Genomic DNA, 25,292 nt, shown 5'->3' on the forward strand with positions numbered 1-25,292 from the left:
AGGAAGAGACACATTCCTCTCCTTGCGTCCCTTTATTGTGCTTCTTTCTTTTAAACCCAAGGATGCAGAAAATAGAGACTCCTTCTCAAGAGGAAAAGCTCCCTTCTGGAAGCAAGTCTTCCTCAGTGTCACCAGAAAGATAGCCCCTCATATATCCAGGTAAAATCTTGAGCCACGTGGGACTCAAGAGGGGGGCAGTCTCTTCCTGTCTCTCCACTGCCCTTCCTAATTCCTTCCTAAAAAAGGTTGAGATTCCAGATTCTAATTCATTCTCTCTCTCTCTCTCTCTCTCTCTCTCTCTCTCTCTCTCTCTCACACACACACACACACACACACACACACACAGCCTGATTCTCAAGGTGATCTTGTTCAATCTCGCCTCTTCTTTCTATAGCCTTCAGACACAGTGTCCATGGAGGTAAAATTCAGACTTGGAGGAGAGGGAGAGGTCCTGCTGAGGCTCCTAAGGCTAACTTGGCCAGAGCTGCACATTGATTGCGGGTTAAGGGCACTGCTAAAAATGAAGCAGCAGTTTATCTTCTTCCACAATTTCGGGAGGAGGTGGAGGAGCTGCACCATGGGAGGATCTGAATTTTAGTTTTGACTTCTTGTTACTCTCGGTGGAGAGTCTGGGTTTGGGAAACAGGCAGCTCGGGATTCAAACTTCAGCCCTGCCACCTGTTAGCTGTGCCCTTGGGCAAGGTAACCCCTTTGGGCCTCAATTTGCTCATCTTTCACATAGTGATAATAATATCCACTTCACAGAGAGGCTGTGAGTTTTCCTGAAATCATACGTGCTATTGCCTCCTAGCATGTAAAAATAATATACTATATGCTATACTATAATGCTATACAAGTGGTATATGAGTGGCAGCAGCTTTATTCAGAATTCACAGCCTGAATCCTTTGTGTGCTATAGTAAGTTAAGGCTCCAGTGTTTAAATCTCATAAACATTCATCTTTACTCAATCCTCAGAGATCACTCTGCACATACTTCAGCCTTACATTTGTTACAATCCTGCCATGGCTGTACATAGTACATATTTGGCTATAGCGTCCTATTAAAGCCACAAAATAACTAACTCCTTCTTAAGTTGTAGCCTATGCTGAGATTCCCCTTCCTGGTTTTCTTCCCTAGTAAACTTTCATGTGCCAGATGTGACATGTGCTAGGAGTTTTAGATGTGTGAGCTTTATGTGGAGTGTAAGACTTTAAGGAATATAGAACTCCACAAACAATTATATTGAACACTCAGCCTCCATTTTTCATCCCTTATCAAGTAACCAAACCTGAGTTGGGAAAGGCTTCAAGTCCAAAGTCACAGAGTATATCCCATCTCTCCTTTCTGTTCACTTTCTGGGAGACAGACCTAAGGCACTCCTAGGTGTGTTGCTGTGAAATTCTACACTCCCAGCAAATATAATCAGAATGTAACAGAAGTCAAGAGGAGCAAGAAGGCCATTGAAGACAGCTTTAGTAAAGACCATGCAAGAGCCTGAGAGTGAAATTAACCACATATGGTATGGCCCTTGGTTCCTAATAAGCATAATTGTGTCATCTTCTCTGAAACAGATGAGCCAGTATTAAGAGACAGAGGCAGAGAGAGGCGTCTTTAATCAGATAATCTGCTTCAACTAGAATTCAGTCGCATCACCATCAAAATAATCTCCCAAAGGGAAGAGGAGAAGATGTCCTCATCAGAAAATCCATCTGAGTCATTCTGCACTCCTCCCTAGCATGAAGGTCCCACCAATTCCAAACCTCGAGTTCCATTTCATGCTTCATAAACCTAATGGGATTCCTTCCACATGGCTGAATTCCCATGTTGCCAGACTATTGGGCCAAGTGTCTCAGGTAGCAGATTACAGCAGCCCACCTGCTCTCATTCAGCCCCAAACACACAGGGTTCCCCACAAGTGCCTAGGGAAGCTCCACTTGTCCTTTGGAGAGTTTTCATTGCATTCTATCCCAAGTACAAAATCACTACGAGTGAAGTGATTTTTTTGTTCCTGAGAGTCTTTAGTGGATTTTTCTCTGAAATTCACTTGTACATACAACTCACAGATCCAGTCAACTACAAATATACATGAGATCACATGCTCAGATTTTAGTAGTCAAGAGTTTATCCTGACTTAATATAGCTGAGGGGAAACAATACTTGGAAAATCTGAAGCAAACACATGAGTTATAACAATGGTTTATACCCCATGCTTTCAGAGCCCAGAAATGCATCAGAGTGGATGCACCGTGTCTGTGGGGCTGCAGAAAATGGGTGGGAGCACACACTACAGGCCCCAGCCCAAATCCTTCCGGTCTCCAGTGACTCAGTCCACAGAGAGAAGATATGGATATTCAGCTCGTGCTAGGAAACAGAGTACCCCAGTGTTCTGAGTAGTCAGTGCTACTCAGCGTGTGCTCTACAGACTGATACTGGCTTTGGACTGTTAACAGTCTGTGGCAAGATAAATACAGAAATTGAGAGGAAGCACGGAAAAAACTCTATAGCAAGTTGACATTGCTGTGATATTTCAGGGAATGATTATTTTTTCTATCAGTTTATTTTTACTGATTTGCAAGAGTTTTTATCTATAATGAGTGGAACATTTTAAAAGAGAAGCTGGTTCTTCACTGCAGATAATTTGAGAAGCATTACCCTAGACCCGTGTTCACAGTGTTGGCTGTTCACTGGACACTCCTGGGGAGCTTTAGATGCCTGGGTCTCCACCCTAGAGAATCTGTTTTAATTAGATTGGAATGCAGCCTTGGCTTTGGAGTATTTTTTTAGAACTCCCCGGAGTTTCTAATATGCAGCAAAGTATTTGAGAACTACTTTCTTCATGTGGGTAGGGATTAGGGGATGCACTTAAGAGTTTAGTGAACTGGGAACACACAAAAGTAATTATTTATTTGATGCTACTTTGAAAATTTGCAAAAGATTTTTAAGTCACCATTCAATGTTTTATTAAAATCAGGGGTAAATTGACTGAATTCTATGATCTACAGTCATGTTATGTACAATTTTTAATGTAAAGAATTTGTATTGCAATACAATGTGCATACAGGAAAGGACACAGACCTTAAGTTCAATGCTTGATATTTTCATTAACTAAACACATCCACAAAACTAGCATTGAGATCAAGAAACAGAGAATACACAATATTTTTGGCCCTCATGTTATGACATCTAGAAAGCTTCCCACTGGGAGAAAATGAGATAATGTACTCTACCACTAGGAATAAGGCATTTGTTTTGGTTTATAGTAGATCTAGTTTATGTTGGAAGATTTCAAAGAACATAAATAAGAAGTAGAATGATTTTTCCTGGGAAAGATGGCAGATTTAATACACATGTTATTTATTTGCTCATTCAGAAAATTCCACTAAATTCACAATTAGTGAATTTTTTAAAGGCATAAATCCGCAAGAATCAGAGCAAAGACAGTAACAACATTTTAGAAGCTGGAAAGTAGTAAAAGACTTCTCAGGCCTAGGGAAACAGAAACCTAAACTAAGGGTAAAGAAAATGGATATTTGTCCAGTTTACAAGACAGAATTTTCCACAGTTACCAGCTACCACTGTAAGGGAGGACAGGGAGCCTAAAATCAGTAGTCTTGGTTTAGTCTATTGAAGAAGGCTAAAGCCTTCTTAATCTCCACCCTCACGCTGTATAGCATTTGACTGTGCCTCCCTTCACTCTGGCAAAGGCCAGGGCTTTATTCTCCGGAGAGACCCCAACAAGAATCTACACTCTACAGGGACACTGGGTATGGTTGAATGTTGGGGTACCACACCAAATTAAGTGAATCTATGCTCACCGAGGTGCCAAACCTTCTTTCCTACTTGGTTCCCAGAATGCTAGCAGCTAGTCAGGAGATTAGAAAGGCTTTTTATGATCCAAGTGACCTGTTAAGAAAATGATATTGAAGTTTCCCAAGGAAACAGCCCAGCTGTTTGACAAGCCCTTCTTGGGAGACAATTTGTCTCTCTTCCATTTCTGAACATCTCATGTAGGATCTGGGGGCTTTTTTCTTGGAGTACCTTTTCAAGACCCTGAAGATGAACAGTTTGGAAGGTAGAGATAGTGTCTCCCTCTAGAACAGAAGGCAGGTTTTTCTGCTAATGTCTGGAGCAAAGGTTTGGTAGTTTTATTGTAGGCCATCCTATATAATAAAAGCGTAATATGCTAAGCATCCGACCCATTGGTCAACCTTTTGGTCGGCCGCTCAACCAGTCGCTATGACACGCACTGACCACCAGGGGGCAGATGCTACGACCGGTAGGTTAGCTTGCTGCTGGGGTTTGGCAGATCAGGACTGGGCGAGAGGGCCGGACACACCCTGGAGCCTTCCTATGTTCCCTCCCCAGCCAGCCCCCATCGGCCCCAGGCTGAGGGACCCCACCCGTGCAAGAATTCATGCACCAAGCCTCTGGTTATTAATAGTTATGACTCCCTAAGCTCAGGATTCCTCAGCTGTGACTCAAAACTATTACACAGTGAGGAAGTCCCTGGGGCACCTGAGGAACAAGGGGGGCCATAAGCATGAAGCTAATGTTATCTGCTTAACTGTGAGTAATAAAGTCCTTTGTATCTGACCCTGGAATCTCATGTCTTCTGCTAGGATCCATGAACTGTAGAGGGCTTACTTGAAAATGGGGTAAGACCCTTCATATTTCTTGACCTCCTCAACCATTTTCACCATTTCTGAATAGTTTTAGAGCCCTATACTCTAGAATATAAACAGATAAACAAAAATCACAAATCATCCAAGAATATTGGCTAACAATAATATTTAAATTTCAAAAAGTAACTGGGAAGAAACAGCCCCTTCAAAATAATGAAACTTTAAAAAAAAATGTTAGTAATATCCTCAAGGAATAAAAGAAGCTATCCTAGCCATAAAACAAAAATTAGATGTCATAATTTTAAGGAATATTAAGAAAACAAGATAGCTACTACAACCTTAAATGAAACTTTAAGTGAAAAACTTAATAGAAGAGTTTGAAAACAAAGTTAAGAAAATATCTTACCAAGTAGAACACACAAACAAAGAGATGAAGAATAGGAGAGAAAAGATTATAATCTGGTAATTTATTACAACATAAGCCATTTAAGCCAGACATCCCACCTCTCAACTCCCTGCTATAAAAGAGGATAAATGTCCTTATTGCTTAAGCCAATATGAGTTGAGCATTCTTTACTTTCAGACAAATTCATCCTGGAGAGAACTTGGGAACCATGTGCCTTGGAAAAAGATAAACTGGACTGTGGTTGGCAGCAGGAGATAAAAATAGAATCAGTGCCTTTATGAAATAAAGTCATTTCCCCAAACTTGCTCATTTGCCATAATTTTAATGCAAATATTGGAGATTTCAGCAACTATACTATGTCCTTCTAGCAAATAACTGTATATCTCACACTGCTTCCAACTTCTGATTTTCTGTTATTTGTGTATGAATGTCATCTATAGAGAATGCCCATTCTGTGAGTTTTTTTAGGAGGTATGAAAGGTTGCAGTGTTTAACAAACTATACCTGGAGATTGCATATCAGTGTAACTTGCTACCTTAAACATAAGCACATAGTGACACTCAAAATATTGTTAATGATCCACAAGAATCCTTTTCTATTGCCTTAAAAGTCAATTCCATCAGAGCCAGTGAACAGAATGTGGTGTTCTCCTTGACTACCTGTAAGCTAAGGTCTTTCCAGAAACCCTGACTTGAAACCTTTGAATGACATTTGGGAAGGCATTTATATCACCTTTGAGATGTTAAAGGGAAAGTCGCAGGCCAAAGTGGCATTACTCATGCTAAAGGCCCATGATAACAAACCTAGATTTAATATCTGATCTAACTGCAGTATCACCCTCTCCCAGAAATGTAATCTTTTTAAAAAATATATTTTATTGATTTTTCACAGAGAGGAAGGGAGAGGAATAGAGAGTTAGAAACATCAATGAGAGAGAAACATCAAACAGCTGCCTCTTGCACACTCCCTACTGGGGATGTGCCTGCAACCAAGGTACATGCCCTTGACCAGAATCGAACCTGGGACCCTTGAGTCCGCAGGTTGATGCTCTATCCACTGAGCCAAACCAGTTAGGGCCAGAAATGTAATCTTAATGAGTCTGGAATTTTCTGGTCAAGCACCAGTAATCTGTCACATGGGCCCTCTCTATCCTCCATAGAAAGAAGAGGTACTATAAATGATAAAAACCCTTGCCATTCCCTCCAAAAGATGTTCTGGTCTAAAAATAAACCTTTATTTTCTTTTGTTAGTAGCTCCTTTGTCCTATCCTTCTTCCTATAAAAACCTTCCATATTGTACCTCAGAGTACCCTTCTAGTTGCTAGGTAGGATGTTGCCCGACTCATGAATCACTGAATAAAACCAGTTAAAACTTCAAATTTACTCAGTTGAATCTTGTTTCTTTAACAGAGAGAAAAGGGAAGCACATCCTTAGACGTCAGTTCATTCAGGAAAAGTTGATTCTTCACTTTGCTTACTTTATAGATAACAACATGACACTTTTTTTCACTAAAAACTTTAAAGTCACTATTATTATGCAGCTGAAAACCACAAGGTTTTTTGGAAACTCAGCTCCTCAGAAAAATAAGGATCCAGAATGACAACATATCATAAAACATCTGTGCCGACGAACAATCTGGAAACATCTGGATACACTACAGGATATGTTTGAAGGTTAATTCTGCATGGACAACCCTAAAATTGAAACATGATTCCATCATCCTTTCTCTGCCAACAAAGACAGCATGATGATGTAGATCTCACCTAAAAGATGACTTCATTGACTTGAGTACAAGTGAAAGGATGTGACATTAATTCAACTTGAAGAATTTATGAGAATTCTGGTGTTTCTTGATACAAATTCACCCTCTTCCTGCAAAATAAGTTATGGGATCTCTAACTTTATTTGCTACCTCGTAGCCTTGTAAAGTAGAGTTTTTAGAAGGTGTTAAAATTTTAATCAAGTTGAAGTCAACTGGATGTCAAAGATCAGCTGCATATTCCCATGCCTAAGACCCACTCCAAAATTTCAGTTTCTTATTCAGTCCAAACTGCAAGAGTGTTCTTACTAAAATTCACTTTTGAATAAAACTGAAGTTTATATTTATTTTAGTTTTAAAAATTTTAATTATTTCAATTTTTCAGGCATTGCCATTAAATTTTGCACCCATCCTCATAAAATAAAATAAACAGATACAATTTGTTGAAATTATCAATTCTATAGCCTCTTCCTGTGAAGTAACAAATTTCTAGTGTAATAAAATAAACTGCTTAAAAATGTTTGGTATATATGTGCATGGGAGGATATAATTTATAGTTTTATTTAGGTTTCAAAGATTTCTGGGTCTCCCAAAATGTTAAAAAATTATTGTTCTATACTATAGAACAGTCCTCTAAGATTCTATGTAATTATCATGTTAAGTCATAGGTCATTTCAAAGATGAATTTAATCCAATGTCACCTTGAACACTAGCAGTTCAATTTTCAAATGTGATCTCATCCAAGTCCTAAAAATTAGGCCAGGAATTTCCTATAAAATTGAAATTATCTTTTCAAGTTCAATGTATTAAAATCCTATTTGGGAGATGTGACAACTAAGTGTAATGCAGAATCCCAGACTGGATCCAGGAACAGAATGAGAACCTTAATGGGAAAACAAGGGAAATATAAATAAAGCCTAGATGCTAATTAATGATAATGTGCCAATATTAGTTCCTTAGTTTTGACAAATATATATTAGAAATGTAGTGATAAAAATGGAAGAAATGGGTGAGGTTATACAGGAACTCTCTATTATCTTTGCAGCTTTTCTGTAAGTCTAATAATATTCCCCCCAAAATGTTAGATTTTTTTAAAAGTCTACTCAATTTTTAACAAGGTTTAATCATGCAACAAATATTTATAGAGTGTATAGGCACTGTTCTGTGTGCTGGGTACAGGGTGTTGAACAAAATAGACCCATCCCTTCCTTTAGGGAGCTAAGAGACGAATGAGCAGGAAAGACACAAAAAGCAACCTAAATAGTAATTGCAGTTCGTAGTAAGTGCTACCCAAAAAAGAGCAACATAAATAGCAACTGCAATTTGTAGTAAGTGCTACAAAAAAAGTGCATGAGCTATGAGGGGTGTGAAGCTAAAAAGGTCTCTCTGAGGCAGTGGCACTTAATATGAGACCTGAGAGATGGCCAGGCGCCAACCAGGTAACACCAGGGAGAGACGGGGAGTTTGTTCACCTGCTCAGAGAAAGAAAGGGGGCTTGGAGCACATGCCAGTATGAGCGAGCAAAGCATAATGAGGGTGTGGAAGAGCGGGGCCACCTGAAGAACCCGGCCATATTAGGCCTTGTAGAGACACAGGAAGTCACTAAGGTCTTTAACCAAGAGGAACGGCATGATTCAATTAATGCTTTTAAAAGATCACAAAGGCTGCTATGTGGATGAGGACTAGAAAGGGGCAAGATAAGAAGCTCCCGCTTCAAGTGCTCACAATTGTTATAAAAATGAAGGAGAATTAGAAGTTCTCACCCTGGCCAGGTCAGGTAGGTCATTGGTAAGTGTCGTTCCCATACCCCAAGGTAGTGGGTTCGATCTCTGGTCAGGGCACATAAAAGAAGCAACCAATGAATGCATGAATGAGTGGAACAGCAAGCAAATTTCTCTCTCTCTCTCTCTCTCCCCCCCCCCCCCCTCTCTCTCTCTCTCAGAAAAAAAAATCAATAAATTAAAAAAAAAAAGAAATTAAAAGTTCTCAACTTCTAATATTCATTCTCAAAAGTCCCTAAGAAGTAGGTGTGTACATGGATTCTTTAGAACTGCCACTGGTAGCTCAGGAGGGAAGATGGTGCTCCACGTGGGCCCCAACTCATTTGATCTGGATCTTTCTTCTGAAATGGCTGTGATCTAACATGGGAATGAACACAAACATGAGAGACACCAAATCACATGACCTGGGGCTTAGCAAGATGTCAGCAGCAAAACTTTACAGGCTCTCACACCCTTAGGAATCTTAGCTTTCTCGAGGGATAAAGAACTCTTAGTGTGTCTGGTTTTCAGGACCATCAAACCATTATTAACACCTCACTGGTGCCATCTTGGCTTAGTCCAGGACAAAATATAGAAAATGCAAGACTTCAGAATAGTGTAATTTCAATTCCTGTTTCAAATATACAATGTTAAATGTCATCCTTGATAGTCTGAAGAAACTGATGTGTTGCCCTATCTGACCTAGAAAAGGAAATATTTCTTCCAAACTTAAGGTAACCAATAGCACTTCAATGAAACTTAGTAAGCACACTGCAGTACTGGCTGGGTGGTTTTTAAACAGAACTCCCTAGAGACGTATACGCTAAACAGGCACTTGGATTTTCTCAGTTTACAGGAATGCAGTGTCTGTAACTTCACTACAGATTTCTTAGGTATAATCTAAGGGCTATCAGGACCAGAGGAAAGAAAAGATCAATCTTGAAGGAAGCCTACAATTTGATATGAAAAACTTTCTATGCAAATCTCTGTGAACCAAATAGCTATTTAGGTAACTATCTAATCCAGGCCATCATTTTTTTTCTCCCTTAATGTCCTTTTCCCCCACAGTCAGTAGGGTTATAGGAGAGAGCCTCTGTCAACACAGTCAATAGGATCAAAAGTGTGCACTTGACACAGATTGGGCCAGGTCCCTTTCCCCAGGAATCTGGACATAGAAGTAAGTCCAGATTCTTGCTCAATCTGTCTGCTCTCTTGAGTAAAGGACATATAAGCACTGGAACTGCTGGCAGAGGCTATTTTCAATCATTTGGACAAGAAAAGAGAGAAAACCAGCCTGTAGCAAGAGAGAAGAATGGAGAATGTGTGCCATAAAAATAGATGAGAGGCAGAGAAAAAAAGGGCTTCCCATTTTCACCACAGCCCTCTAGAAACTTATGCAAGCTTATCCTCCTTTTTATTACTGTCACCTTAGAATATGTTTTTATTGATTTTAGAGAGAGAGGAAGGAAGAGGGAAACATCTATGGTTTGCCTCCCATACACACCCCAACCAGAGATCAAATCCACAGCCTAGGTACACGCCCTCACTGGGAACCAAACCCACAACTTTTGGTGTATGGAACATCACTCCTACCAACTGAGCCACCCAGGCAGGGTTATCTTACTTTATCTTTCTTTATCCCTGCCCTTAAAATCCATGGGAGACCCCAGCATCCTTCCAGTGGCTTCCATTTTTGCTTACCCAAGTTCAAGTGCAATTCTGTGACTAGAAAATAAAGAAGCCCTCACTAACACTCCAGGTCTCTCCATTTTATTTAGTCTCAAATAACTGAGAACCAACTGCCCAAATTTTTTAATCCAAAGTCTCTGAAAGGAAAATCTAATTCCAACCTCTCATAACAGATAAATCCAAAAACATGAAAATGCTTATCCTAAAATGTTAAGTGGAAAAGAAGCAGGGCACAAAATTGTATACATATCAGAATTATGACTATACTATAGTTCACTTCCTCTCCACTTGTTTGTCAATAAATCAAGAAGTGAAGCTATATGTGCATTAGGAAGATTGGAAAAAAATTAACCAAAATAACATTAGCTGTGTTAGGGTCACAAGAGTATTTCCCTTTTTACCTATATTCCTCTGTATCTGTTAGTTAAGTACTTTATAACATTAAATATATATATATAACTATTGCCCTGGCCAGTGTGGCTAAGTTGGTTGGGTGTCACCCATGCACCTAAAGGTTGCCAGTTTGATTCCCAGTCAGGGCATATGCCCAGGTTGGGAGCCAATCAATGTCTCGCTCTCACATCGATATTTCTATCTCCCTCTCCTTTCCTCTCTCTCTAAAAATCAATTTAAAATCTTTAAAAAAGTATAACTATTACACTTAAGACTATGAAAAAATATATAAATGTGTTTATGACATAAGGATGTATTTTTTAAAGTAGAACATAAAATACCCTATTTATATTTATATGAATAACTAAATAGGGAACTTCACCTGTAAGACTCCACATATAAAAGGAACAATACAATTTCCAACAGAAGGAATCCAAATTAATCTTCAGCCTTCACTTCCTCTCCACTTGTTTGTCCTCCCAATCCTATCTAACCCTAACCACCCCATCCACGCTACCCATCTTCAGTTCGGATTCTACCCTTCTTCTCTTCCGTTCTCTCCCCCTCCCTCATTTTCCCACATCCCTCACCCCTGCACTCCCTCTACATCTCCAGACATACAGACCCATCTGTCATCCACAGGCCCTAGATTTCTCTCCTTTTTTTTTTTTTTTTTTTTTGGACCAGTGGAAATAACCTCCTCACAAATGGCCTCTAGCCAATTGTAAACTATCCCTAGGGACAATCCAGGAAAGACTGCCCCTTTCAGTTACAGCACTAGGCTGGCCAGAAATGAGTAAGGAGTGGAAGGCAACATCCAAAACTAAAAGCCATTGTGAACTTGAGTAATTAGTAAATTATCTTTCACGCTATTGTAACACAATTTTTAACAATTCAAAGAACAACATTGGATATGGAGAAAAAAAGTGAGCAAGGCTCTTAGATATTATGAAACCAATTCTACTGGTTTCCTCCATAATCATAATAGCTTCCATATTAAACTGGGCATTGTGCCAGACATTCTACATACATTATCTTGCATAATCCTCCCAATGACCTGTGAAGCAACTATTATTATTATTCCCATTTCCAAGAGCAAAATTATTCATTTGAGACATCAACTTACACAAATTTAAGAGGCTAGCAAGTATCACAGCAGAGTCTGGTGGACTTTGCATTAGACCTCATGGCCTCAAACAAGTCTAATATAGGCTTTCTAAAGAAAGTATATCTGAACTTAATGTTAAATCCACCTGTTAGATAGTAGTAGAAGTAGTATTTTATAATACAAATACCCAGTCATATGTAAATTTACATTTTAAATGAAAAATACACATAAAAATTAACACTGTAGAAACTACCACATTTTCCAACATCAATAGCATGTACAATGCTATGTAGGATCAACATAGCTCTTATATGTCATAGTTAAAAACTAGGTTACAAAGTTTTCTCAATACTATATACTAATGGTAATGATAACTGTTTAAAAAATACTTCCTATATATACAAAGAAGCATAAAGTTTATTATCAGGGTATAAACAGAATATGAACTGGGAGACATGTTTGGTGTATTCATTTCACCAGTAAGAGACTATTTTATAACTTACTCCAATTAGAATGCTTAAAGCTTATATAAATACCAGAGGCTCAGTGCACAAAATTCGTGCACGGGGGAGGTGTCCCTCAGCCTGACCTGCACCCTCTCCAATCCAGGACCCCTTGGGGGATGTCCCACTGATGGTGGCTCCTAACCACTCACCTGCCTGCCTGCCTAATGCCCCCAACGGCCCTCCCCTGCTGACCTGGTTGCCTCCAATGGCCCTCCCCTGCCGGCCTGATCGCCCTTAACTGCCTCTGCCTCGGCCCCCACCACCATGGCTTTGTCTGGAAGAAAGTCAGATGTCTGGAAGATGGCCTGTCAATCTGGTCTAATTAGCATATTACCCTTTTATTAGTACAGATTGTTACCATGAAGACCAATAATAACCACTTCTGGGGGGGTTACATTTTATTTCTTATAATTATAGTAACTTTATACTACTCTGTATTTTTTTAAATATATTTTTGTTGATTCCAGAGAGAAAGGGAGAGAGAGAGAGAGAGAGAGAGAGAGAGAGAGAGAAACATCCATTGATAGAATCATTGATCTGCTGCCTCCTGCACACTTCCTACTGGGGATGTGCCCTTGACCAGAATCGAACCCAGGACCCTTCAGTCCACAGACCGATGCTCTATCCACTGAGCCAAACCAGCTAGGGCACTACTCTGTATTTTTGTAAGTTGCCTTTCCCCTCATTCAAGTACAGAAAACATTATGAAGGAAATAGGAAAGACACAAATGCAGAAGTTACCACCACAAAGGTAAAGTGATCATAAAATATCATTTGATGTCATCTCATTCTTTGAATAGACACATCTTTTTGATTCATTCATAGCTAGCAAACTTTTTTATTTCCCTCTGATCTCTACCATCCTGTACTCTTTTTTTTCTGTGTGAAAATAATTAGCTCTCCAATTTCTTCAGAGGCAACTGTAATCCTTCATTCACTAGTACAATAAACTTTATTGAACACTCAGAATGTACTAGTCACTTCCCCTAAGAGGAAAATAAATGAATAAAGATAAGTCCTTGCTCTCCCCAGCTCTGTAGGTGAGGTATCCTAGTACAAACAGCCCAAAATAGTGTGCTAAAAGCTGAAGCAGAGGTGAGGAACAGTATTGCAGAAGCAGGCTGAGAGGATTAGCCCAGCCTGGGGCAATTGGGAAGCTTTACAAAGGCCAGCGCATTTAAACTCAATCTTTAAAGATAAATAGGAGCTTTCCAGAGTGTGATGAAGGAAACAGGAGAGGAAGTCCTTGGGGGTCATAATACATGGGGGACAATAAGGGTATGAAAACAATGAGCTGCTTAATGAGACTATGTCCAGTGTTTGGGGGTGGGGGAAGGGAGACGGGAACACATGGGATGTGAAATTAAGAAGAAAAAATGAACTAAAAATTCAGCAACTTAAGTTGATTAAGGTGCTTAAATATATGAAAGACTATGCATACATTGTTAATATATAGACCAACAAGAGAAATGTTCAGTATGAAATAAAAAGCATTTGCATGTGTCTATATAGAAAAGGATAGTGTTAACCAAAATGTTAACACTGATCACCTCTGGGTGGTGAAATTATGTGTAATTTTATTTTAATCTCTTTTTGCTTCTCTGCCTTCCAGATTTTCTGCACTAAGCATGCATTACTTTGGAAATGGGAGGGAGGGGAGGTGGGGAATGTGTACTAAAATAAAACAATGTAAGACGGACTCAGATTGTGGTGTGCTCAGAAGTTTGGACTTTATTCCACAGAAAATGAAAATTTATTTCAGGCAATTGATCAGGAAAAGGAGGTGAGCAGATTTGCATTCTAGGGAATTAAATGTTAAGGTATGCACACTGGATTAGAAGATTTTGAGATGTGATGGATAGAACTAAAGCAGTCACAACAGTGACTGAAAGCACTTATTTTGGGTGGGATAGATATAGTACAGTTACGGTAAGTGAATATGGGGTATGGGGCAAGGGTAGAGTTTGAGGATAACTCCAGGTTTCTGGGCAATTGGTTGGATACAGATATTAGAAGCCAAAAAACATAATAAGAAGGAAAAGGCACATTTAAGAACAGAATGATAAATTTAGTTTTATGTGTGACATGCCTGGAGGACATCCAGGTGGGAATTCTAGTAGGTAGTTTGAAATACAGGTCTGGGTTCAGAAAAAGTGAACCTAGAAATACAGACAGATAGAAGATGGTAAAGCCATGGGATTGAATGAGCTCGTTCAGGGAAAGGAAAGAGTAAGAAGAGACAGCTGAAGCTGGAATCTTGGGAAATGGTAAGTCAGAGCAGCCGTTGGCGAACTCAGAGAGCCACAGGAGCCAGAAGTTAGTCGAGTTCTTTTTGGACAGGAGGTGGTCAGAGATAGGATCAGTGCAAGGGGGAAAGGTTTTACCATAACTATGCAACTACCAGTAGGAAACAACCACGGAACCTGGTCACTTACTGGGGAATAGAAAGAACAGAAGGCTGACAGAAACAGAGAGGCAACTGGCCACCATCTGAGATAAAAGGTAGAGTGCGCGGAGGCAGCATACTACTAGAGTTTACTGGGTAAGATTCTTCCGCCCAAGGTGAGATGTTTTGAAGGCTGGCAAAGCTGACCTGCTGCCTGGCTGCTCTGAGGCAGGGACTTTACCCTCTTTTTGTTAATCAGCTTAACAATAACCCACAACCGTCGGACCAACTTTTACCCTCTTTTTTACAAACAAGGAAATTGATGTCTACCAAGAGAAGTGTCCCAGGTCTCAGAGCCAGTTGCTGGACGGTTTAAGACTAGAATCAATTTCCTAACCACTATGGCTTAGTTTACTACACAATATACCGCCTCCTATACAAACACAAAAAGAAGGCTCACCCCCAAATATATCGATAATGGGATACAATAAAACAAAATGACTTGACTTGAGTTAAGGAAATGACTTCTTATAGTATACAGCCCTCTTATGTTTTTGACCACTACCCCTTTTCTTTCAGCTAACTTCCACTAGCCTTTGATCCCACAGAGATTTCCAATCTATTGATCCTACCACTTTTCATTCTCCCCAATCATCTTTATATCCTCTCTTCTTTACTTACCAGCTTTAAATTCTGTGGTCAATCATTATAATAATACTAGAGGCCCAATGTACAAAATTCATACAAGGGGCTCTGCCCTCGAAGCCCCAGCTTCATCAGGAAGGTCATCCGGACGGTTGTTCTGCTGTTTGGTCTAATTAGCATATTAGCTCATTATTATATAGGATCCTTCTTACATACATTCACAACCCCCTGAAACTCTAGTTGAATCTTTCTCTTCACTTGCTCCATGCCTATACACTGTGTCAGTGAATACAGCAACCTACTGGCTAGTTTCACTTTAAATATGTGATCAGAAACTTTTAAGTGGGCTCTTTAAGGCAGCCAGACAAGCTTACTGTACTTCCCCAGTTTTTACACTCTCCTTATTTAACTATTCACGCATTCTCTCTCCTCCACCCCCTATCACCTCCTCCCAAATCCTCACTCTCAGTAGATGACCTTGCTTTCTATTCGGAGAAAACTAAGGCAACAAGAAGAAAACCTCAACAGACTCCCACCATCTCAGCTATCCATCTTCCAGAACTTGCACCCACACACTCTGCCCTATATCCATCTAAAGTAAAGCAATGTCCCTTCCCTTGTGCACTAAATGTGATACCCTATCTCTCCAACATCATCAATTTTCTTTCTCTATTGAATCATTCTCACGTGCATGCAAATATGCTGTTATATCTGCCATTTAAATGTAAAAACCTTATTAACACTACCATCCCATTTCTTCTTGTTCCCCTTTGCACAAAAACCCTTGAAGACTTGTCTATGCTCACATTTCCAATTCCTTCCTCTAATTCTCTCTAAACACATTCTAATCCATGTTATACTACTTTACCTGCTCTGTCAAGGTAGCCAAAGACACCCCATTGCCAAATCCATGGTCAGTTATCAGTCTTCATTTTACTTGACCTTTCTGCAGCACTGGACTCAGCTAATCCCCTCCCTCTGAAACCCTTCTCTGGCTTCTAGGGTATCACAGCTCCTGGTTTTCCTCCTACCTTCCTGGGAGCTCCTTCTTGGTCTCTTTTAATGACTCCCCTCTTCTCCCCAATCTCTCAATGTCTGAGTGCCCCTCAGGTCAGTCCTTGTTGCTCTTCTTCTCTTCTCTGTATCATTCATTTCTTGGAGATCTCATCAGTCTTAGGCTTTAGATAACATCCAAATGCTGGAAAATCTCTACTTTATATCTCCATTCCGACATCTCCAGGCTTGTTCAACATCTCCAACTACATTTAACCTTTCCAAAATGTTATCAATGTTATCCTTAGCCTCTAACCCCCTAAACTTCTCTACTTTAAAACCTTCCACACTGCAGCCACTGGCAACTCAAACTTGGTCCAATCAGAAAAGATGGGATCACTTTTTACTCCTCTCTTTCTTGCAGCTACCATATCCAACCCACCAGGAAACTGTTGGCTCTAAGTTCAACTACATCCAGAATCTGACCACCTCTACTGCTGTCACTCTGATTCAAACTATGATCATCTTTCACCCAGGTAATTACAATAACATACTAACTAGTCTCTCTGCTTCCACCCTTGCCCCAATGGAGCAGTCAAATTGGTCCTTTTGAAAGGTGAGTCCAGTCACATCACTCCTCTGTCAAAACCCTGCATAGACTTACAAGCCAAACCACTTACAATGCCGATAAGGCCCTACTTCATCTAAGCCCCTGTATCACATAGTGACCTCATCTCCAACCGCTTCCCCAATTGTTCACCCCATTTCATCCAGGCAGGCCTCCTTGCTCTTTCTCTAGCATGCCAGGTATCCTCCACCTCGGAGCTTTGCTCCGGCTGCTCCCTCTGCCTGAAATGTCATCCTCCCGATGTCCACCTGGCTAACTCCCTCGCATCCCTCAGGTCTTTGCTCAATTGTGTCCTCCTCAGTGAGGCCTTATATTACCATCTTATTTAAAATTGCTAAATCACTACCCCCTTCAGAATATTTTTATCCTTTTTACACTGTTGTAGTTTTCTAAAGCAGCTGCCACCTTGAAATATACTAGATAATTTGTTTATTTGTCCTGTCTGCTCCCACTAGAACTTAAGCCCTAAAAAGAAAAATACTTTTGTCTGTTTTGTTCACTGATGTATTCCTGGCATATAGGAGGTGCTCAGTTAACACCTGTTGAAGGAAAGATCTATTTCCCCTCGCTGACCATAAGTAACTCCAGGCTAGACAGGTGCTTTAATCATCTCCATACCATTTATATGTATCAGAATAAAATATATGTATTTTATATCAGCCTGACTACTAGAACTTGTCCTGGACAAGTACTCATTTCCCCGATTGGCAGGGGTGGCATCAGGATGCACTAACATGAGGCTGATCATTGGTGCATATTCTCAGGTGAGTCCCCACCTACTTCTAAAAAGGTAAACAGCATGGGTATCAGGAGATCATCCCATCCTTAAGGCCTCCTACACGAGCAGTCAGAAAACCGGAAAGTCACCTTGCCTTTACATATTACATATTCCTCACCACAGTGTTTTCATAAATACTATATCCCCACAGACATCTCCCAAGCTGTTGAGCATGCCTGGTAACAGCTTAAGTCAGTTGACCATACTGTACTGGTTTGCTTCAATGTGTTTGTTTACTAGTGAAAGCCTGAATTAAGGGCAGGATTGTTCCATGGTGCTCGGCTGCCTGGCCTTCTTCCAGCTCTCTCCTCTCCTATTCCTTCACTGTGCAAACTCTTTCTACCTCTGAAAGCACAAGAAACCTAAAAGTCATTGGACTATCATGTAATTCTCTCTCCCTGTGAGCTTCTCTGCCTTCACTTTTGAACTCCGTGGCCTGAAGTTAGGTTAAGTGCCCTTCCCAAATAACTATGCCAAATGCATCTTTAACCCTTTTAGCTTCGGTTACTGTCTTGGCCAATGCCCATCCCTCTTTTTGTCTTGTTACTATAGGGCAAATGAAACATGTGTACCTATTTCAGCAAGTAAGAAAAGGTAATAGGAACATGTCTTTATTTAAAATGTCACTTTTCCAGTATTCTTTTTTGTTTGTTCTTTATTAACCAAAGTTCCATTGTTATAAAAATCATAACCATATACTACCCTGAGTCTTGTAATTTCACAGGTAATTTCTACATTCTCTAGGAAGCCAAAATCCATGGTTCCTAATAAAAATATTCATGGGTGAAATCTACAGAACCCCCACATGGTATCCTAGTGCCTTCACTTACATTTCTAGGGTTAAAAAAGAAACCCTTTGCCAACAGGGGGGGAATGAGTTTTTGAGTCTGTAGTACAAAGACTTCAAACTGCATTCCACAGCATGTTATTTTCTTTCCAGAAAATTCTAACACTATATAATTACTTTTGTAGGAAAATGAATAATGTAAGCCTCTAATGCTAAAAACAGCTAGACAGAAACCATCCAAATCCGATAGGCCTTTCCTGAAGCCAAATGAAATATTTAAATAGAAAATATCTGTGTAAAGACAGCCCGTGGAAGAAAGCTCTTGAATTATTATTCAATAGAGATGGACCATAGTGGAGGAGAAAGTTACATGGGAAAAAAAGTGTTTTCTGGTTATGTGTCAAGGTTTGTCTGCTTCAGATGCACTGCAATGTTGCTTGCACCCCAAAATGTCACAGAAAAATACAAATCAGACATGCTTCCAGGAGCTTCCAAGCCTTCTGGTTAAAAATAAGCAAAAACATAAATTAAGCTCCATCCATTGCGACAGAAGTGCATTGATATAGAAGAAGTGAAACCCCACTTGCATGGGAATTAAGCCGCAGCTGACTCCCCCAAGAGAGAAACAAAAACCGAGCTCCAGTTGGGTCGCTTGGCAGAACTAATCCCAGTAAATACAGCCAGTGGGTTTGTGTGTTGGGGGAGGGGGCCGGAGTAGAGCGCATCTCATCTCCCTCCCCTCAAAACTGCCCCGGAACCGGGAGAGCATCCGTGCCGCAGGACCCGTTTAGCCAGAAGAGAGTGGGTACCGAACAGATTGGGGCTCAGAGGAAGCCGCGACGTGCGGAGGGCAGCGCGGGCGGGTGGCCCTGTCGCGCCTCCACCCGCCCCCGCCCCGCCCCAGTCGTGTGCCTGGGTCTCTGGCTCCCAGCTCCAGGACTCCGGACTCCGAGAGCTGAGCAGGTTCTTTCTCTGCCCAGGATAGAGAACCTCCCCAAGACGTTTTAACAGGAGTGATTCCCGCGCTGGGAACGTCTCCGCAGCCAGAGCGAGCAGGCTGGCCCAGCGGGCGCCAGGACCCAAGTCTGGACCCGCCGCCCGGCTGGCTCCACCCCCGAACCTATCCACCTGCGTACTAGGCACCCCGCCCGCAGCCTGGCACCCAGTAGGGGCTTTGGGAGAGCACAGCCCCAAGGGCTGACTTCCCGCTAAGTAAACAGCCATGTTCATCTCCTCGGGTCGTAAATAAGCCCGGGGTGAAGGGCCGACGGCCGTCTAGAGAGCTCACCGGGTCCCCTCTGCGCCTCTGCCCCAAGGCTGCGACTGTTTCCGAACTCCTGGGAGCAAACGACGGGGCCCCATTTCTCTTCCACGGTTCAGCACCGAGGACAGCGCACAAACGTTTCACCCGGTGACCCCGCGGCCAGGAGGGCGGCAGCGGCGGCACAGCCAGGCTGCAGGTGTCCGGACGGCGCTCCCTCCCGCCTCCCACCCCTCTCCAGCGCCTCGAGCAGGGCAGCCCCACGGCGTCTTACTTTTCTGGCTGGAGTAACCCGGGTAGTAGCCATAGTAGCCGGTGATTCGCAAGATCCGGTCCTCGATGGTGGCCACCCCGTTGGGGGCCGCCTTGACATCCATAGAGAGCGCCGGGCGGCGGCCCCGGGCTTGGCGGGGCGGAGGGGGCAGCGCGGGGCCCGGGAGCTGGCGCAGGTGCCGCCGCCGCCTCCGGTGCCGAGGTTGCAGCTGGTGCTCTCGCGCCCGGGCTCTGACTGCACCGCCCGGCGCAGCACGGGCTCCGCATCACAGCGGCGGCGGCGGCGGCCCCCACTCCGGCCGTCCTCTCCGTCAGCCTGGCAGCTCTCCCGCCCGCCACCCGGCGCATCGCTGCCCGAACAGCGCCCCCTCACCTCCGACGCCCACCGCGGCCGGGCGGGTGTGGGCGCCCCACCTGGCCTCCGACTCCCATCATTAACCCTTTTGCGCCCCTTCCCGGAAGGGTAGACATCCCCCGACCCACCTGACTGAGGGATGTGTGGTCCAGGGGAGTGGGAAAAGGGGAGGGTGAGATGGTGGCCGGGCCTCAGCGGGGAGGGGAGGGTGGGGTCGGGGGGCGGGGGAGAGATTCAAGTGGGGAAAGGGCTGTTCCTGGGAGAGATGCACACTGTGGCTCGGAGAGGTGATCCCTCGGGGCGCCTACACCATCTGGGCCAGGCTGATGAGCAAGATTAACGTCTACACCCCAGGCGTTAATCAGTTCCTGAAACTTGCCCAAAAGACCGTCTTATTGTAGGAAATGAAAAAAAAAAAAAAAATGAGGCCCCAGCAGGTGGTACATGCAGTGGTTATCCAGGTATTACGGACGCAAGGACTTGAAGAGATCAAGCCGCCACGACGGGCTGACGGTCTAGGTCAGGGGCCCTCCATCCTCCCAAGGAAAACGCCACAGGCTTGGGAGACGCAGCTGCGCACAGCATGTTTATTTTGCCATTCCAAATGCCCAGAGGAGAGCTGGTTTTCTTCTTTACTGTCAGAGGGGAAAGCCCTTCTAACGGTGACTATCTGGGCCGGTGAAAGTTTTAGCTACAGTCTCCGGACTTCCCATCCGAGTCTAGAACGTCCTTGAGGCTGTGTGCTCAGAGGGAGCACCCTCCCCTGGGCTGTGACTCCGCTTTGGCAGGAGACCCACCGGCTAGTCAGAGAGCAGTGGGATGGTTTCTGTTTTCTTGGTTTGCAGTCACAGCCTCCTGAATCATAATCTTCAGCGATTCATCTCAGAAACTAAAGGTGTGTGAGGGTGTGGGGTGGGGTGTCAGCTCATCAGCTTAGAGGTCATTATGTCCACCTTCCATCCAGAGCCAGCTGCAGACATCACTGCCAGATTTCACATTTCTAAAGATGGGGGGAGGGGGAGGATAAAAGCATGTAATCTTCAGTGCCCCCTCCATAACCGCCAATGAATCTATCACGCCATTCTGCCTTCAAGCGTTTTCCACATTGTGTGTGGATCCTTCAGAGGGAAGAAATATGCAAACTTTTTTAAAAAGATGAATAGGTATAAGCATACAAAAATGCAGTATTACATGGGCTGGGAGAGGTCAAGGGGGAGGGGGAGAATAAATAAATAAATAAATAAATAAATAAATAAATAAATAAATAAATAAATTGCAGTATTACATTTCACAATGTGTTGAGGGTTTTCATCCGGACACAAAGCTTAGCACAGAATCCTGAGAGTGGAGTGAATTTGAGACGATTGTGCCTGGGAGAAAGTTCATAATGAAACCAATTTCCTCCCACACCTGCTTTCTGGGCTAGGAAAGATGGAAGGGTCAAAGGAAGTAAAAGGTCAAAATAAAATTAAAGGAAAAAGCAACTCTATGCAATGGTGGGGAGCTGAGCATTTAGAGCAAAAATGAAAGGATAATACCTCTACATTTCCACTGCCACCCCCCACCTGAAGCAATTTTCAGCAAACTTTTATTATTTTTATTTCTGTGGCAAACCTTATATAAAATGTATGCATTGTACATGGTAAAATGGGTTGATCCCATTAATCGATGTCCTTTTTATTTAGTTTCTGTAAAACAAATTTGCCTATATTACATATAATATGTGTTTTAATAACATCATAATCAGTAGTATATTAACATATAAATTCAATAAGAAAGAAATTAAAAAACAATTTAAGCAAAAACCTAATGTAACAGGAATATAAATATGAAGAGACTTTAAAGACAAGTGGCTTTGTCCTATTAATGTTTATAATTTATCTTACCATAATTAATATATGTAAATTATAAATTATACTTGTTATATAAATTCTTGCCTTCTTCCTAAGTTTTGCTTTGTTTACAGAAATTTCCAGAGTAAATGGAAATGTATTTAACTGGATCTCATTCACTCAAACAGCAAATTCAACATATTTTTAAGTAAAGTAAATATTATACCCATGAGAGTCTATGTTTCTAAAAGAGATTATAAAAATTCTCAGAGTGACCTAGAAATTAATTTTAAAATGGCAGAGCATTTACAAATGTCTGTAATAATCTATAATAGGGTGAGTAAAAGAGTAAATTCAAGCAGATGCTATACTCTAGGACACACTTTTTTCATATTTTTCATTGAATTTATTGAGGTGACATCAGTTAATAAAATTATATAGATTTCAGGTTATACAATTCTGCAATATGTCATCTGTATATTGTATTGTGTGTTTACCACCCCAAGTCAAGTCTTCTTCCATCACCATTTATTCTCCCTTTACCCTCTTTACCTCTCCCCACCCCTCATTCCCTTTGGCAATCACCATATTGTTGTCTGCATAAATCTTCCTTTTTTTTCTTTGCTTAATCCCTTCACCCTTCTCACCCAGCCCTCACCTATTTCCCCTCTGACAGCTCTAGGGCACACTTTTTTTTTTTTTAATGAAATAGAAATTCTACAATTATATGTTAAAAAGCAAATTTCTGTTAGTAATGAGGACTCTTTGATACACTTGATAAACTTTTTTTTAGCCTTTCAAATGTCATTTTAGACTAAAAATTATTGAAAGTATTTGAGGGGAGAATTTTAAAAAAACATTTTTATATGTTTGCCTCAGTCTACCAGTTTTGACAAGTGCAAATACAAAAATTCCAGATTACAAAATGTAAGTTATCAATGTGCCTCAAACCTACCCTGAAAAATAAGGAAAAATATAAATAAACAAATTATGAATGAAGGTAGTTATTTGATTAACAAAATTGTTCCTTATAGTAGCCAGAGTCACGTAGCCAATTTCCCTAGTAAATCAAACAGTAAATCAATTTCCTACATAAATCATAATTTGACCTACAAAAGTTTGGTTTATATGCAACTTTACAGGAATATTTCTACTACATTAAGATCTGGGCAGCTGTCTGTGATTTCAAAGGACTTTTGATATCTGTACCATATTTATTTTGATAGTCTGTTCTAGTCAAATTAGATATTTATACTGAGCTATTTGTGTTGTAAAAAAATGCCAAATCATTTATAAAATAGCTCATGTGATAGTCACTCACAGTATTTGTGTCTGATGCTGAAAAAAACTATACCAAGTAATAACATTAGAAACTAAATATGATAACTGGGTATAAATTCTATTCCAGGATATATAGTCTGTCATAGAATACCACATCAGCCTTTATACTTTGGAAGGGTTAGTAAAATAAGATCCATGCAATCTAGTCTTCCTTACTTTGATTAGCAGCTAGGAGTCAGAAAATCTGGGGATTAAGTCTTTTCAACCACCTGTTTGGAGTTACCAAGGAAAGATGCTGAAAGAAGAGAATCTGACCTTTTTTTCCCCTCTGGGAAACTAATATATTGTACCTCCCTCCTTGAGCCAAGAGGAACTTGACTGTTTGGAGAGCCAAGAATTTTTAAGCTTTAATACCAAAGGGCCAGTTTTTGTTTGTACAATCATCAACACTATTTATAAAGAGTTGACCCCACATAGTTTGCACAGTTGGTGTTTAAAAGCATCTGGTATCTAGCCAACAAGGTGATAAGCACTGACATCTTGGAAGAAAAAAAGAAAACACGTGGTCTTCATATTCCATTTTCAGAAAGCCATTCTGAGTATTCAGCCACTAAGTAACCAGCTGCCCACTTGGAATGCTGACACCCCTTTTTGATCCCAACCTTAGGCAATGGTAGGTGTTGTTGTTAATTTATCTTTCAGCTCATGGCAGGATTGAAGGGGGCTGGGAGCTCAGCACTCAGTGTCTAAGAAGTCAAACTTCATTTGAGTACTGTTTCTGAGGCCCAACTCTGGAAATGCATTAAACTTCTTTGGAGAAAGTCTTAATTTCAAAGAATATACTCAAATTCTAGAAATTATTTATAACCTCAATCTCTCTCTCTCTCTCTCTCTCTCTCTCTCTCTCTCTCTCTCTCTCTCTCTCTTTCTCTCCCTGGCTCTCTTTAGCTCTTTCTCTGTCTCTCTCCCGCTTGCCGCACTCCCTCTGTAACTCTCTTCTTCTCTTTTCTTCTCCTCCTCCCTCTCCTTCAGTCATATAACACAGTGATTTAGATCATAAACTTTAGAGCCACTCTGCCTGGGGTCAAATCTCACCATTTTCTAAGGGTATGACCTTGGGTAAGCCTCCTGAACTTTCTATGATTCAATTTTCTCATCTGTAAAATAGGAATATTGTAGCTATTGTACCTACCTCATGGAACTATTGTGAAGATTAAATGAGTTTATATTCATAAAGAGTTATAGCCCTGATTGGCATATAATAAGCTTCATAAAAGCTAGCTATCATCATTATTTTGATATTTGCATGCACAGAACTCTCTGAGCTTCAGCTTTCTCCTCTGTAAAATGGGCTCAGACTCTCTTCATAATAGTGTTGTTGTGGTGGTTAAGTGAGATAATATATGAAAATACCTTACCAAGGTCTGGCACATAGTAAGTACACAATAAAAATTCATTTTCTTCTCCCACTCCACCCCTGCCCTGCCCATTATTTATTATTTATTATTTATTACTAAAGTTAATTCACACTTTAACACTTCATTCACATTACTAGGAATTTCTTTGTGGCAATCACTTTTAGAAAGTCTCCTTTAATCCTTTCAACCAGGGCAATAACCACTTGAGACAGATCTTGGAACCACATTGGCAGGCCAATGGGACAGGTGAGCAGCACAATTTAAGGGCTTTGTGGAAAGAGAAGCTGCTGAGGATCAGCAGTTATTTTATTCTTCCCTTTGAGAAGACCTGAGAGCACAGAGAGTTTGCTTCAAACTGAGAATGGGACAAAGGCTGGTGGTCCCCAGGCATGGGAAGGACTTGGGTCCTAC

General features: G+C 41.3%; 1 protein-coding gene across 1 annotated transcript in view; it reads right to left on the reverse strand.

Moving 5' to 3' along the window:
- The window catches only part of SLC35F4 (solute carrier family 35 member F4), a gene marked incomplete at both ends in the record, with an annotated part of 155,039 nt that extends 134,940 nt beyond the window's left edge, over positions 1-20,099 (reverse strand). Inside the window, one exon of the mRNA XM_079768011.1 lies at positions 19,997-20,099. Within this exon, the coding sequence (XP_079624137.1) occupies positions 19,997-20,099 (103 nt within the window). The remainder of the gene's footprint in view (positions 1-19,996) is intronic.
- Between the last annotated feature and the right edge of the window lie 5,193 nt (positions 20,100-25,292).

The sequence above is a fragment of the Cnephaeus nilssonii genome (genome assembly GCF_951640355.1).
Source record: "Cnephaeus nilssonii genome assembly, chromosome: 4".
NCBI lineage: Eukaryota > Metazoa > Chordata > Mammalia > Chiroptera > Vespertilionidae > Cnephaeus > Cnephaeus nilssonii.